Source organism: Hyperolius riggenbachi, chromosome 10, assembly GCF_040937935.1.
Source record: "Hyperolius riggenbachi isolate aHypRig1 chromosome 10, aHypRig1.pri, whole genome shotgun sequence".
NCBI classification, from domain to species: Eukaryota; Metazoa; Chordata; class Amphibia; order Anura; family Hyperoliidae; genus Hyperolius; species Hyperolius riggenbachi.
In genome coordinates this window covers 261649449-261667306 of record NC_090655.1, presented here as the reverse complement: position 1 = coordinate 261667306, position 17858 = coordinate 261649449, and the positions used below count along the sequence as shown (strand labels likewise).

Genomic DNA, 17858 nt, shown 5'->3' with positions numbered 1-17858 from the left:
AAGGAGTCGCGGAGAGTCCCGGGGACTCCTAATTTTCTCAGTCATTGTATAACCATCCCCCCATTCCTGTCTGTCCAAAGCTGAAGCCTCCGCTTGTTATGGGGGGCTTCAGTGTCTCAACAAATATGCACCATAAATGTATTACATTTGAGCCACAGAATCTATGGTACCTTGGCTCCCTTTAGATGGTGAAAAGCCCCCCTGGTCTACTGCCATAGCAAACTGCAGACCCCTAGATCAGTGTGTATGTGACAAGCAGTGCTGGAGGTCTGCAATATGATACAGAAGTGGCACGGGGGTCCCCTCTCCCTACCCTACAAATGGGGGGATTGTAGGAGGCCTGGCTGGGGGGATATTCAGCATGAAATGTAATGAATGAGGGGCGCATCTCTCTGCACATGCCCAGATCTCTGGTGACCAGCGGCCATTCACTCTCCTCCACTGCTAATTCTCCCCATACTTTCCCACCAGGCTGACAGAATAATACAAATACCCACAATGCCTCTGGCTGAGCTAGCTTCCTGCTACATCTATCGAGAGAAGCACAAATAGGGATCTATTTATTCAGGAAAAAAGGTTACGTTTATTATTTTAACCATTTTTATTACAATATGTTCAGTTTCAACCCTCTGTAAAAACATAGCCCATGATACACAAAATTAAGAGGGGTTCCCATACTTTTTCTTATGACTGTAAAACAAAGAGGCCCATATGCAATTCACTTTTCTCTTAAGTTTTCTCCTGGGTGATATTTTAAAATTTGCAAACAGACAAATGATAAGCGCTCAAGGATGCACCTGAATTGTGAGCCATCAGAGGCAATGCAGAGGGGTACGTCACCGCCGTGGGGAAGTCTATTAGGTCATAATTTGTGCACTAATTCTCACTGAAGCTAACACCCCCTCCCCCTCCCCCCCTTGGTCTATAGTGTATGCTGGGTGTGTAATGTAGTCCTGTTTCTGGAGCTCTGCTCACCATTGCAGATAAATCATTCAGGTATGGGGTTTGTTTGAAAGCGCTGCCATGTCTCCCACTGTGCAATATTTTAAAACTTGTCAATAAAACACCACAAAGCAAGACAATAGTCAAAATAATTTGTATAATACTTTTTCACCTACTTTTTGGTATTTTTTTCCAGTTGAAAAGTGCTGGAAAGTTATTTAAATAGAAGATTAAAAATTATCTCCCAGGAGAAAAAGTGAATTGCATATGGGCCAGAGAGAGGGAAATCTCCTTTCCTCACGTCAGCCCAGATTCATTTACTTATTTCAGTATTTATATAGCGCCAACATATTACGCAGCGCTGTACAGAATATATTGTCTTGTCACTAACTGTCCCTCAGAGGGGCTCACAATCTAGTCCCTACAATAGTCCTATGTCTATATATGTATCATAGTCTAGCGCCAATTATAGGGGGAAGCCAATTAATCTTATTAATTAATAATCAATTAATTATCTGTATGTTTTTGGGATGTGGGAGGAAACCGGAGTGCCCGGAGGAAACCCACGCAGACACGGGGAGAACATACAAACTCCTTGCAAATGTTGACCTGGCTGGGATTCGAACCGGGGACCCAGCGCTGCAAAGCGAGAGCGCTAACCACTACGCCACCGTGCTGCCCACATCTGTAGCTCGCAGCACCTACATAACTTTAAGGGAGTTGAATTCTGATACTTGAATTGTACAAAGCAGCCATATCCGTGAGACATAAAATCTGGTTCATTCAGCTGCCAACAAAAACAATTCACTTTTCAGCACTCTCTTGTAATCAGGAGAGTTTATTCAGCCAGATATGTGTTTTGGCTTTTACTTACTCTTCAGGAAAGCCGTGGCCACATGAGACTGCTGATCCTGCCTCATTTGCATATATAAAGCTCCTGGGTTATTGACCCCTTCAAAAATATATAAGGTGAACACAGTGAAGTTCTAACTAAGCTTAGTACTATACTTTCCCTTATTTATTTCATCATATCACCTCAGTGTGTCATAGGCATATTATTGAATAGGTATTGAATAACATTCTTTACCTCATAGGTTATTGATTAAATCCAGGGTTGATTGATTAGACCCCCCGAAACAGTCACTGCCAAGATACACTTCCAATACCTTCCATAGGAAATATCAAGCGTTCTTTTTATCAAACTCAATCCACACAGGATATACTTTACAACTACCAGTTTAAAGATAAACAGCAAAGCTCCTGTGACATCAACCCAACAGCAGTCAAACCCTACACACAAATCAATTTATTGTTCACTCACCTCACTTCAATCTTTAGACCTTACAAAGAACAGTCCAACATAACATACACATATTGTATACACCACTCATACACACACACCATGGATAAATCCCTTATACAGGGTGAATTCAATCCCTGGAGCTTTAACATCCCCTGTATCATAAAGAAGCAGTGACAATGTTCGGATATATATATATAGATATGAGCAGTGACTGTTTCGGGGGGGGGGGGGGGGGGGGTCTAATCAATCAATCCTGGATTTAATCAATAACCTATGAGGTAAAGAATGTTATTTAATACCTAATCAATAATATGCGTATGACAAGGGTATCAGAACATGTATGGCCAAGGCATTTTCCACACTCAGCACATGACTAGAGCTTCTCACTAGTGTGAGATCTCTCATGTCTGACAAGATCAGATTTCTGAACAAAACATTTCCCACACTCAGCACATGAATATGACTTCTCACCAGTGTGAGATCTCTCATGTCTGACAAGCTGTAATTTCCAAACAAAACATTTCCCACACTCAGCACATGAATATGGCTTCTCACCAGTGTGAGACATCTCATGTCTGACAAGCACTGATTTCCAAACAAAACATTTCCCACACTCAGCACATGAATATGACTTCTCACCAGTGTGAGATCTCTCATGTCTGACAAGCTGTAATTTCCAAACAAAACATTTCCCACACTGAGTGCACGAATACGGCTTCTCACCAGTGTGACATCTCTCATGTCTTATAAGTGTTGATTTCAGTGAAAAACATTTCCCACACTCAGCACATGAATATGGTGTTTTAACTGTGTGAGATCTCTCATGTCTGACAGCATCTGATTTACCTGTAAAACATGTCCCACACTCAGCACATGAATATGGCTTCTCAACAGTGTGACATCTCTCATGGCTTATAAGTGTTGATTTCAGTGAAAAACATTTTCCACACTCAGCACATGAATATGGCTTTGTACCAGTGTGAGATCTCTCATGGCAAATAAGTGTTGATATCTGTGTAAAACATTTCCCACACTCAGCACATGAATAAGGCTTCTCACCAGTGTGACATCTCTCATGACTAATAAGTGATGATTTCTGTGAAAAACATTTCCCACACTCTGTACATGAATATGGCTTTTCAAAAGTGTGAATTCTCTCATGTCTGACAACATCTGATTTATCTTTAAAACATTTCCCACACTCAGCACATGAATATGGCTTCTCACCAGTGTGAAACCGCTCATGACTAATAAGAGTTGATTTGTGTGCAAACCATTTCCCACACTCAGCACATGGATAGGGCTTCTCACCAGTGTGAGATCTTTCATGTATGACAAGTTGTGACATATGTAAAAAACATTTCCCACATCCAGTACATGAATAGAGCTTCTCACCAGTGTGGAATCTCTCATGTATGACAAGCTGTGATTTCTGTAGAAAACATTTCCCACACTCAGCACATGAATAGGGCTTCTCACTAGTGTGAGTTCTCTCATGTCTGACAAGATTATATTTCCGAAAAAAACCTTTCCCACATTCAGCACATGAATATGGCCTTTCACCAGTGTGGGATCTTTCATGTATGACAAGATCTGATTTTTGAACAAAACATTTCCCACACTCGGCACATGAATAGGGCTTCTCACCGGTGTGCGAGCCCTCATGTCTGACAAGACTTGATTTGTGAACAAAACATTTCCCACATGTGGAACAGTAATAAGATCCTCCAGCAGGGGGAGATCTGTGCTGGGAATGAGGCCCCTTAGGGTTAGACAGGTGAGGGGAGTCTGGGGGAATATTTGGGGTAACCAGGATATCTGCAGGAGACTCTTGTCCAGTGACATCACCATCCATTGTACAGTCTGTGGATACAGGGAGACGTGTCTCTGAGAGGTTCCTGATGCCGGGACTCCGCGCTGCAAATAGAGAAACATCATCACTTCCTGTTAGAGAATTCTGAGGGGAGGAACAATTATCATTAGGGATGGTCAGTGAGCTGCTGATAATTCAAAGTTGTTGCAAAGCTCATTTAGATTGACAATGGGCCTATTGCAGTGGCTGCATAGCTTTGTCTACATTTAGCATACAATCTGCACCATCTCAGAGATATTTGCATGTCACTGAACATCACTAGTTATCAGCCTGACAGAGAATTGCAGAAGGTTGTGCTTATTACAGGCGGCCAATCGCATGACGGCAGGTTTCAATGATAGGATAGACATGGGAATTTTTCTTTGATAAACTATTTAGGCACTATGATCGTATGGATCCAATGGGGGCGGATTGTCCTATCCCTAGGTTCCACAGTGAGTGTCGATAGGCATGAAATAATAGGAATTAATAGGAGTTGATGCGATCATGATGTTGGTACAATATTTAGATGGGACCAATGATATAGAGATCTAGGTTAAGGTCGGGCTTTGATCCCATCCTGCCTGGTTTCAGTTATTGAGGTTCAACTAATGTAATTTCTTGATGTCAATGTGATTCAATTTTCCTATTATGGTATTATTGACTAATGATAAAGGGTGACGTTTGGCTGGAGTTTTCTCTGGTACTGTCCTCACTGAGGTGTAATCTGTATATAATTCCTGAAATCTATGGATGAAATTATTATGATGACTGTTCTTTTTTCTTGTTTTTAACTGCTAATTGTTAATTGATGTTTTGTGTGCTTCTAACTGGATTCACTCATGTCTATTGAAAGCCTATATGTTAATTGCAGTTCCCCATAATAATGATTACTATAAAAGAGTCTTATTTCTAGTATAGATATGTAAAAAGGCCACTAGATGGCAGTTATGCACATTAAAGTTGGATGTAATAGTAAATATAGGGTGATACTATATTTCTCCACACGATGGCAGCAATTCCGTCCAGGGCACACGTAAAGTTGAAAGGAACGTACGTTACGGAAGTAAGTCACTAGATACAAAAAAGAGACGAGCGACGGGGACTATATACCCCTATGCATATAATAACAACAATATGAGTCACCTGGTTGGTAAACGACTGACACTATATTAGAGAAAAGGGCCAACACAGGTAATGAATATCTAGCAAAAATGTAATCCACACATATATGATACAAGAAAAAATACAATTTTATTAGACAATCCAATTAAAACCAGATAAAATTCATAAAATCTCCCGATAAAACCAAAGATAATTGGTATTCCAGCTCAATTAGAATAATTCTACATAATAGCAATTCATTGTATGGTAAAAAGGCATATATGAAGGGGCACTAATCATAAGTGCGTATAAGTGCTAAGTGCAAAAAGGTGCCTAATATAGGAGGATACACTACGATCAGATATCCAACAATTCATAAACAACGTCCATATGCTGCAAGAAAAAATTTAAATAAATACATGTGTGTCATAAAGTGCTTGGTGCTACTGAATACATGAATCAAAAACCATATACATATATGTGCAAGGTAGGTCCTCCGTGTGCGGCAGCGTGCATACACAGCCCCAGACAAAAGAACTGGGGGTGCGCATGCACACCGCCCCACACACAGAGCCCGTGGACACCACAAACCACCTGAAAAGAAAGTCCTAAAAGGGAAAAAAATCGAGTGTTCCTGTGTGAAAGAGCGCCCTTACCGGAGCTGTAAAGACTGGAAGCCGGGAGAGGGAAGCGCCTGACGCGGTCGCAGCTGATCTGCTGCTTCAGAAGAGGCTGCCCAGTGCTGGGATTGGTTGAATTAAATACTGAAGAACGGAGCTCCGTTGTGACGTGTACGGCCGTACACGTGACTGCCAAGCGGCATGCGGACCAATGGGCGCATACTGCTCGTGTCAGTAAGGACCTGGGTCACATGATAAAAAACCTCCAGGTCCTGAATAAACTCACTACGCATGCGCTATAGAGAGAAAGAAGCTCCGGACTAATGTATAAATAAATAAATACCCTGCCCATATATATGCAAGATACATAGTTAATATATCAATTCATCATCCAGATTTATACATAATAATTAATAATTGAATACTTTAGTAATCCGAAACAACATGTATATAAGTTGACAAAATAAATTTGACAATACTGCCATCTAGTGGTCGAAAGAAAAAAAGCATCACAGAGAAAACTAAACTTCCAGTGGAATCAAGCAATCTTCATCTTGTCTTTATCCAAGATATATTCAAAATTTTGTATATATGGTAATAGAAGATAATCCAAGAGGCCCGTGTATGCGAAACTACAAAGAAAAACATACATAAGTAAATAAATATAAATAAATAAAATACAAACTAAGCTGGTTTCAACAAGAAAGTCCCATTTTCAAGTGTCCATGACTGCTTGCCCCCTCAGTATAGATTAGAAAAAAGATTTTTAGGAATCACAGTAGACTCAAAAGTAACCCCACACAAATGTCACCGATCACTCACCTCAATCGGATCGAAAAAGGAAAGAGAAGAGCATGGGTATCATTAGAGGTTTATTGTGATATGTACCAAAAGGTGAGAACACCATCAATTCACAAAAAAGGGGGGACGTGGAACAGTAACAAGGATGAGGAAAACTGTCCATACGTGCGGACCCCAAATCCAAACCAAGGAATAAAGGAGTTCCCAAAAATGGATCCCCACATAAAGCCACTCCCCTAAAATGCAAATAGGGGTGAGAAAGAGATGTAAAAACCCACATAACTTACCCATCCTCTCTTTTGGAAGGATATGCCAATCACCTAAGACTATAGGTCAAAGATGGTAAAGCCTGAGAAAAAAAGGGGGTAACAAAAAAGGTCATATCATTAGTCAAAATCATAAGTTAAACTCCTAAAAAACATGCAAAATTTGTGTCCTCATTGAGGCCCCGAGGTTGTTTAGTTCGTAATTTGTGGATCCACTTTAACTCACTCTTAAGCAATCTCAAAGCAATATCACCACCCCTCTCATTGTGAAAAATCCTCTCAATACCAGTACATGTCCAATCCTCCAAACTCCCACCATGAAAAAGCAAAGCATGCTCTGCTACTGATGTTAGGTTTTTATTATCAGCCCTATCTCGTTCAGCTAGTTTAGCAGTGGACACATGCTTTTGTATCCGTGATTTAAGTTGATTTTTTGTCTGGCCCACATACTGTTTTCCACATGGACACTGGAGTACATAAATAACACCACTTGTCTGGCAGTTAATGAACTGCCTGATGTCAAATTCTTGCCCAGTGGCATTACTCAGAAATTTCTTGCTGACTCTCATCAGCGGACAGATGGAACACTTTCCACATTTATAATTGCCTTTTATGCCAATCTGGGTGGTCTCCATCCGAAAGTGGCTTTTGCTCACAATGCTCTTTATTGTAGGAGCTCTCCTGGCTGTAATGCTTGGGTGACTGGTAATGCAATTCCTCAGGACCGGGTCATTCTGAAGAATACCCCAATGCTTGCCTAATATATCATACAAATGGGGCCACGCAGTATTGTACTGCGTGATCAATCTTGTCAGGGTGTCACGTTTTTTTGGCCTGGCAGAGAGGAGACTATCACGTGGTGTTGCTCTGGCCCGCCTAAGGGCCTGCTCCACACATTTCCTGGGGTACCCCCGTTCCTTAAATCGTTTCCTTAATACTTGACTTTCAGTCTCAAAGGCTTCAGCTGTTGAGCAGTTCCTCTTAAGCCTGATGAACTGCCCAACCGGAATGTTCTTCTTAAGATTTGTCGTGTGGTATGATCCATACTCCAAAAGACTGTTTGTTGCAGTGGGCTTCCTATAGATAGTAGTTTGTAATTTATGGTCTGGACCTTTATAGATTCCAACATCCAAAAAATCAACCCTCTCATCAGAGATGGCATAGGTCAATTTGATGTTCAAATCATTATTGTTTAATTCTTCCAGGAATGCCAAACAAACATCTCTCGGCCCATGCCAGAGTACGAGCAGGTCATCGATGAAGCGATACCACCCCAAAATGTAGGGGTGATATCGCTCCATCGATGCCGCCCACACAATCTCCCTCTCCCACCACCCCAGAAAGAGGTTCGCCACCGATGGGGCACACTTGATCCCCATGGCGACGCCCCTCCTCTGGAGATAAAACTGCCTGTCAAACAGGAAGAAGTTATTCCTCATTACATAATCCAACAGATCCAAAACAAATGCCTGAAGACCACGTTCCATAGTGCTCCCCATCTCCAGAAAGTATTTAACTGCCATAAGGCCCTGTGTGTGGTCGATATTGGAATATAAAGATTCCACATCACAGGTCACAAGGAGAGTGTCCTGTTGTACTTCCAAATTATCAATACGGCACAACAAATCTCCTGTGTCTCTAATATAAGATGCCAAAGCTGTCACATGGGGCTGCAAGAAAAAATCAATAAATTGGCTACAATGCTCGTTAAGGCTGCCAATGCCTGATATAATTGGACGACCCGGAGGGTCATCCATTTTTTTATGCACCTTGGGGAGCATATAGAAAGTAGGGGTTATGGGTTTGTCTACCCACAAAAAGTTTCTTTCTTTCTCATTGATGGCTCTAGATTCCAAGGCCATATCAAGTATGTCCTTTAGTCTAGACTGGCTTTTCTTTGTCGGGTCACTCCTCAATTTGATGTAAAATTCCTGATTGTTTAGTTGTCTGGCTGCTTCCTTAAGATATTTAGTTTTCGGCCATACAACTACATTCCCGCCTTTGTCGGCTTCTTTTATCAAAATATCCTTTCTTCTACTGAGTGCCTTTAAAGCCTGTCTTTCGGCCCAACTTAGATTCTGTATGCCCCCCACCTTCTGTAGCTCTAATTTTTCCAAGTCCCTCGTAACTAATTCAAAAAATACTTTCACCTCGGGGCACAAATTCAATGATGGCAAGTATTTTGATTGAGGCTTAAAGGGTGTTCCACCAACCTGTCGTACTGTCTGATTCTCCTCAAGTAGCGCGATTAAGTCCTGCATGGCCTGTCTATCCTGAAAATCGGGGTAATCCTGCTCCAACTGTACCATGGTTGCCGTAGATCTATCGAACATTCTTTTCAGGACCAAACGCCTGCAAAACAAATAGACATCTTTCAGGACTTCAAAAAAATCAAAAGAATTCGTGGGAGCAAAAGAAAGCCCCCTCTGTAGAACCCTAATCTCATCTTGAGTCAACTGTCTCTCAGAAAGATTGATGATCTTTAGTACCTCTGTATTCTGTGTGGAATCCTCCGGTTCCCCCATGCCCTTCTGTTTCTTAGGTCTCCGCGACATTGTTCTTGGTTGTGAATCCAGTCCTCTCTTCCTAAGATTATAACTGGTGGTATCTGATTCAGACTCAGTGTATTCGCTCAACTCTGACAGGGATGACTCCGGGGCTCGGGCTCCCCCCTCCCCCGGTTGTCTGGGTGGATTCTTATATCTTCTTGGCTTTCTGTGGATGATGTTCCCCTTGGGGTTACCTCTATGACTCCATCTGTAAGCTTTATGTGAAATATAGTCTGTTCTGTCTCGTTCCAACTTTTTCTTTTTATTATTAACAATCTGTGTTTCAGCCTCCTCGATATCCTTCTTTAATCTCTGCATGTATGGCTCAACCAATGTGCTGTGATCGAATTCATTGATTTTGCTACGTAATTCACTAATTTTTTCTTTGGTATCTCTCAGCAAACGCCTGTCCAAGGTTAGTAGCATATTAACAATTATCCTTGAACACTTGCCCAGTCCAATTTCCCAATCTTCCTTGTCCAAAAGGCCCAGCTGCCATGACGGGAATATCTGAACTCTTAGACCCCTTGGATAAATATTCTCCTCAAGATAATTCTCTAAACTTTTAATATTCCACCAAGTTTTAACATAGGTTATGTGGACATCCTTAAAATCCACACACAAGGATTTGAATCCATCCGGAAGCACTGTTCTCTGACTTCCACTAGCTCCATCAAACAATGACTTCAACCTATTGGACCATGTCTGTTCCAGGGTATCCAATAAATTAGTATCCATAATGAATATCGCTCTGTAAGAAATCAAAGAGATTTCATAATAGCAAACTAGATACAAAAAAGAGACGAGCGACGGGGACTATATACCCCTATGCATATAATAACAACAATATGAGTCACCTGGTTGGTAAACGACTGACACTATATTAGAGAAAAGGGCCAACACAGGTAATGAATATCTAGCAAAAATGTAATCCACACATATATGATACAAGAAAAAATACAATTTTATTAGACAATCCAATTAAAACCAGATAAAATTCATAAAATCTCCCGATAAAACCAAAGATAATTGGTATTCCAGCTCAATTAGAATAATTATACATAATAGCAATTCATTGTATGGTAAAAAGGCATATATGAAGGGGCACTAATCATAAGTGCGTATAAGTGCTAAGTGCAAAAAGGTGCCTAATATAGGAGGATACACTACGATCAGATATCCAACAATTCATAAACAACGTCCATATGCTGCAAGAAAAAATTTAAATAAATACATGTGTGTCATAAAGTGCTTGGTGCTACTGAATACATGAATCAAAAACCATATACATATATGTGCAAGGTAGGTCCTCCGTGTGCGGCAGCGTGCATACACAGCCCCAGACAAAAGAACTGGGGGTGCGCATGCACACCGCCCCACACACAGAGCCCGTGGACACCACAAACCACCTGAAAAGAAAGTCCTAAAAGGGAAAAAAATCGAGTGTTCCTGTGTGAAAGAGCGCCCTTACCGGAGCTGTAAAGACTGGAAGCCGGGAGAGGGAAGCGCCTGACGCGGTCGCAGCTGATCTGCTGCTTCAGAAGAGGCTGCCCAGTGCTGGGATTGGTTGAATTAAATACTGAAGAACGGAGCTCCGTTGTGACGTGTACGGCCGTACACGTGACTGCCAAGCGGCATGCGGACCAATGGGCGCATACTGCTCGTGTCAGTAAGGACCTGGGTCACATGATAAAAAACCTCCAGGTCCTGAATAAACTCACTACGCATGCGCTATAGAGAGAAAGAAGCTCCGGACTAATGTATAAATAAATAAATACCCTGCCCATATATATGCAAGATACATAGTTAATATATCAATTCATCATCCAGATTTATACATAATAATTAATAATTGAATACTTTAGTAATCCGAAACAACATGTATATAAGTTGACAAAATAAATTTGACAATACTGCCATCTAGTGGTCGAAAGAAAAAAAGCATCACAGAGAAAACTAAACTTCCAGTGGAATCAAGCAATCTTCATCTTGTCTTTATCCAAGATATATTCAAAATTTTGTATATATGGTAATAGAAGATAATCCAAGAGGCCCGTGTATGCGAAACTACAAAGAAAAACATACATAAGTAAATAAATATAAATAAATAAAATACAAACTAAGCTGGTTTCAACAAGAAAGTCCCATTTTCAAGTGTCCATGACTGCTTGCCCCCTCAGTATAGATTAGAAAAAAGATTTTTAGGAATCACAGTAGACTCAAAAGTAACCCCACACAAATGTCACCGATCACTCACCTCAATCGGATCGAAAAAGGAAAGAGAAGAGCATGGGTATCATTAGAGGTTTATTGTGATATGTACCAAAAGGTGAGAACACCATCAATTCACAAAAAAGGGGGGACGTGGAACAGTAACAAGGATGAGGAAAACTGTCCATACGTGCGGACCCCAAATCCAAACCAAGGAATAAAGGAGTTCCCAAAAATGGATCCCCACATAAAGCCACTCCCCTAAAATGCAAATAGGGGTGAGAAAGAGATGTAAAAACCCACATAACTTACCCATCCTCTCTTTTGGAAGGATATGCCAATCACCTAAGACTATAGGTCAAAGATGGTAAAGCCTGAGAAAAAAAGGGGGTAACAAAAAAGGTCATATCATTAGTCAAAATCATAAGTTAAACTCCTAAAAAACATGCAAAATTTGTGTCCTCATTGAGGCCCCGAGGTTGTTTAGTTCGTAATTTGTGGATCCACTTTAACTCAATCTTAAGCAATCTCTTTTGGAGTATGGATCATACCACACGACAAATCTTAAGAAGAACATTCCGGTTGGGCAGTTCATCAGGCTTAAGAGGAACTGCTCAACAGCTGAAGCCTTTGAGACTGAAAGTCAAGTATTAAGGAAACGATTTAAGGAACGGGGGTACCCCAGGAAATGTGTGGAGCAGGCCCTTAGGCGGGCCAGAGCAACACCACGTGATAGTCTCCTCTCTGCCAGGCCAAAAAAACGTGACACCCTGACAAGATTGATCACGCAGTACAATACTGCGTGGCCCCATTTGTATGATATATTAGGCAAGCATTGGGGTATTCTTCAGAATGACCCGGTCCTGAGGAATTGCATTACCAGTCACCCAAGCATTACAGCCAGGAGAGCTCCTACAATAAAGAGCATTGTGAGCAAAAGCCACTTTCGGATGGAGACCACCCAGATTGGCATAAAAGGCAATTATAAATGTGGAAAGTGTTCCATCTGTCCGCTGATGAGAGTCAGCAAGAAATTTCTGAGTAATGCCACTGGGCAAGAATTTGACATCAGGCAGTTCATTAACTGCCAGACAAGTGGTGTTATTTATGTACTCCAGTGTCCATGTGGAAAACAGTATGTGGGCCAGACAAAAAATCAACTTAAATCACGGATACAAAAGCATGTGTCCACTGCTAAACTAGCTGAACGAGATAGGGCTGATAATAAAAACCTAACATCAGTAGCAGAGCATGCTTTGCTTTTTCATGGTGGGAGTTTGGAGGATTGGACATGTACTGGTATTGAGAGGATTTTTCACAATGAGAGGGGTGGTGATATTGCTTTGAGATTGCTTAAGAGTGAGTTAAAGTGGATCCACAAATTACGAACTAAACAACCTCGGGGCCTCAATGAGGACACAAATTTTGCATGTTTTTTAGGAGTTTAACTTATGATTTTGACTAATGATATGACCTTTTTTGTTACCCCCTTTTTTTCTCAGGCTTTACCATCTTTGACCTATAGTCTTAGGTGATTGGCATATCCTTCCAAAAGAGAGGATGGGTAAGTTATGTGGGTTTTTACATCTCTTTCTCACCCCTATTTGCATTTTAGGGGAGTGGCTTTATGTGGGGATCCATTTTTGGGAACTCCTTTATTCCTTGGTTTGGATTTGGGGTCCGCACGTATGGACAGTTTTCCTCATCCTTGTTACTGTTCCACGTCCCCCCTTTTTTGTGAATTGATGGTGTTCTCACCTTTTGGTACATATCACAATAAACCTCTAATGATACCCATGCTCTTCTCTTTCCTTTTTCGATCCGATTGAGGTGAGTGATCGGTGACATTTGTGTGGGGTTACTTTTGAGTCTACTGTGATTCCTAAAAATCTTTTTTCTAATCTATACTGAGGGGGCAAGCAGTCATGGACACTTGAAAATGGGACTTTCTTGTTGAAACCAGCTTAGTTTGTATTTTATTTATTTATATTTATTTACTTATGTATGTTTTTCTTTGTAGTTTCGCATACACGGGCCTCTTGGATTATCTTCTATTACCATATATACAAAATTTTGAATATATCTTGGATAAAGACAAGATGAAGATTGCTTGATTCCACTGGAAGTTTAGTTTTCTCTGTGATGCTTTTTTTCTTTCGACCACTAGATGGCAGTATTGTCAAATTTATTTTGTCAACTTATATACATGTTGTTTCGGATTACTAAAGTATTCAATTATTAATTATTATGTATAAATCTGGATGATGAATTGATATATTAACTATGTATCTTGCATATATATGGGCAGGGTATTTATTTATTTATACATTAGTCCGGAGCTTCTTTCTCTCTATAGCGCATGCGTAGTGAGTTTATTCAGGACCTGGAGGTTTTTTATCATGTGACCCAGGTCCTTACTGACACGAGCAGTATGCGCCCATTGGTCCGCATGCCGCTTGGCAGTCACGTGTACGGCCGTACACGTCACAACGGAGCTCCGTTCTTCAGTATTTAATTCAACCAATCCCAGCACTGGGCAGCCTCTTCTGAAGCAGCAGATCAGCTGCGACCGCGTCAGGCGCTTCCCTCTCCCGGCTTCCAGTCTTTACAGCTCCGGTAAGGGCGCTCTTTCACACAGGAACACTCGATTTTTTTCCCTTTTAGGACTTTCTTTTCAGGTGGTTTGTGGTGTCCACGGGCTCTGTGTGTGGGGCGGTGTGCATGCGCACCCCCAGTTCTTTTGTCTGGGGCTGTGTATGCACGCTGCCGCACACGGAGGACCTACCTTGCACATATATGTATATGGTTTTTGATTCATGTATTCAGTAGCACCAAGCACTTTATGACACACATGTATTTATTTAAATTTTTTCTTGCAGCATATGGACGTTGTTTATGAATTGTTGGATATCTGATCGTAGTGTATCCTCCTATATTAGGCACCTTTTTGCACTTAGCACTTATACGCACTTATGATTAGTGCCCCTTCATATATGCCTTTTTACCATACAATGAATTGCTATTATGTATAATTATTCTAATTGAGCTGGAATACCAATTATCTTTGGTTTTATCGGGAGATTTTATGAATTTTATCTGGTTTTAATTGGATTGTCTAATAAAATTGTATTTTTTCTTGTATCATATATGTGTGGATTACATTTTTGCTAGATATTCATTACCTGTGTTGGCCCTTTTCTCTAATATAGTGTCAGTCGTTTACCAACCAGGTGACTCATATTGTTGTTATTATATGCATAGGGGTATATAGTCCCCGTCGCTCGTCTCTTTTTTGTATCTAGTTTGCTATTATGAAATCTCTTTGATTTCTTACAGAGCGATATTCATTATGGATACTAATTTATTGGATACCCTGGAACAGACATGGTCCAATAGGTTGAAGTCATTGTTTGATGGAGCTAGTGGAAGTCAGAGAACAGTGCTTCCGGATGGATTCAAATCCTTGTGTGTGGATTTTAAGGATGTCCACATAACCTATGTTAAAACTTGGTGGAATATTAAAAGTTTAGAGAATTATCTTGAGGAGAATATTTATCCAAGGGGTCTAAGAGTTCAGATATTCCCGTCATGGCAGCTGGGCCTTTTGGACAAGGAAGATTGGGAAATTGGACTGGGCAAGTGTTCAAGGATAATTGTTAATATGCTACTAACCTTGGACAGGCGTTTGCTGAGAGATACCAAAGAAAAAATTAGTGAATTACGTAGCAAAATCAATGAATTCGATCACAGCACATTGGTTGAGCCATACATGCAGAGATTAAAGAAGGATATCGAGGAGGCTGAAACACAGATTGTTAATAATAAAAAGAAAAAGTTGGAACGAGACAGAACAGACTATATTTCACATAAAGCTTACAGATGGAGTCATAGAGGTAACCCCAAGGGGAACATCATCCACAGAAAGCCAAGAAGATATAAGAATCCACCCAGACAACCGGGGGAGGGGGGAGCCCGAGCCCCGGAGTCATCCCTGTCAGAGTTGAGCGAATACACTGAGTCTGAATCAGATACCACCAGTTATAATCTTAGGAAGAGAGGACTGGATTCACAACCAAGAACAATGTCGCGGAGACCTAAGAAACAGAAGGGCATGGGGGAACCGGAGGATTCCACACAGAATACAGAGGTACTAAAGATCATCAATCTTTCTGAGAGACAGTTGACTCAAGATGAGATTAGGGTTCTACAGAGGGGGCTTTCTTTTGCTCCCACGAATTCTTTTGATTTTTTTGAAGTCCTGAAAGATGTCTATTTGTTTTGCAGGCGTTTGGTCCTGAAAAGAATGTTCGATAGATCTACGGCAACCATGGTACAGTTGGAGCAGGATTACCCCGATTTTCAGGATAGACAGGCCATGCAGGACTTAATCGCGCTACTTGAGGAGAATCAGACAGTACGACAGGTTGGTGGAACACCCTTTAAGCCTCAATCAAAATACTTGCCATCATTGAATTTGTGCCCCGAGGTGAAAGTATTTTTTGAATTAGTTACGAGGGACTTGGAAAAATTAGAGCTACAGAAGGTGGGGGGCATACAGAATCTAAGTTGGGCCGAAAGACAGGCTTTAAAGGCACTCAGTAGAAGAAAGGATATTTTGATAAAAGAAGCCGACAAAGGCGGGAATGTAGTTGTATGGCCGAAAACTAAATATCTTAAGGAAGCAGCCAGACAACTAAACAATCAGGAATTTTACATCAAATTGAGGAGTGACCCGACAAAGAAAAGCCAGTCTAGACTAAAGGACATACTTGATATGGCCTTGGAATCTAGAGCCATCAATGAGAAAGAAAGAAACTTTTTGTGGGTAGACAAACCCATAACCCCTACTTTCTATATGCTCCCCAAGGTGCATAAAAAAATGGATGACCCTCCGGGTCGTCCAATTATATCAGGCATTGGCAGCCTTAACGAGCATTGTAGCCAATTTATTGATTTTTTCTTGCAGCCCCATGTGACAGCTTTGGCATCTTATATTAGAGACACAGGAGATTTGTTGTGCCGTATTGATAATTTGGAAGTACAACAGGACACTCTCCTTGTGACCTGTGATGTGGAATCTTTATATTCCAATATCGACCACACACAGGGCCTTATGGCAGTTAAATACTTTCTGGAGATGGGGAGCACTATGGAACGTGGTCTTCAGGCATTTGTTTTGGATCTGTTGGATTATGTAATGAGGAATAACTTCTTCCTGTTTGACAGGCAGTTTTATCTCCAGAGGAGGGGCGTCGCCATGGGGATCAAGTGTGCCCCATCGGTGGCGAACCTCTTTCTGGGGTGGTGGGAGAGGGAGATTGTGTGGGCGGCATCGATGGAGCGATATCACCCCTACATTTTGGGGTGGTATCGCTTCATCGATGACCTGCTCGTACTCTGGCATGGGCCGAGAGATGTTTGTTTGGCATTCCTGGAAGAATTAAACAATAATGATTTGAACATCAAATTGACCTATGCCATCTCTGATGAGAGGGTTGATTTTTTGGATGTTGGAATCTATAAAGGTCCAGACCATAAATTACAAACTACTATCTATAGGAAGCCCACTGCAACAAACAGTCTTTTGGAGTATGGATCATACCACACGACAAATCTTAAGAAGAACATTCCGGTTGGGCAGTTCATCAGGCTTAAGAGGAACTGCTCAACAGCTGAAGCCTTTGAGACTGAAAGTCAAGTATTAAGGAAACGATTTAAGGAACGGGGGTACCCCAGGAAATGTGTGGAGCAGGCCCTTAGGCGGGCCAGAGCAACACCACGTGATAGTCTCCTCTCTGCCAGGCCAAAAAAACGTGACACCCTGACAAGATTGATCACGCAGTACAATACTGCGTGGCCCCATTTGTATGATATATTAGGCAAGCATTGGGGTATTCTTCAGAATGACCCGGTCCTGAGGAATTGCATTACCAGTCACCCAAGCATTACAGCCAGGAGAGCTCCTACAATAAAGAGCATTGTGAGCAAAAGCCACTTTCGGATGGAGACCACCCAGATTGGCATAAAAGGCAATTATAAATGTGGAAAGTGTTCCATCTGTCCGCTGATGAGAGTCAGCAAGAAATTTCTGAGTAATGCCACTGGGCAAGAATTTGACATCAGGCAGTTCATTAACTGCCAGACAAGTGGTGTTATTTATGTACTCCAGTGTCCATGTGGAAAACAGTATGTGGGCCAGACAAAAAATCA

At 41.3% G+C, this 17858-nt stretch overlaps 1 protein-coding gene across 1 annotated transcript in view; it reads right to left on the bottom strand.

The window, feature by feature from the left end:
- The window catches only part of LOC137537143 (zinc finger protein 850-like), a 64498-nt gene that overhangs the window by 22430 nt on the left and 24210 nt on the right, over window positions 1-17858 (bottom strand). Inside the window, exons 8-9 of the mRNA XM_068259271.1 lie at window positions 2633-4162; window positions 2264-2282 (exon numbers count right to left, since the gene is read on the bottom strand). Of these exons, the coding sequence (XP_068115372.1) occupies window positions 2264-2282; window positions 2633-4162 (1549 nt within the window). The remainder of the gene's footprint in view (window positions 1-2263; window positions 2283-2632; window positions 4163-17858) is intronic.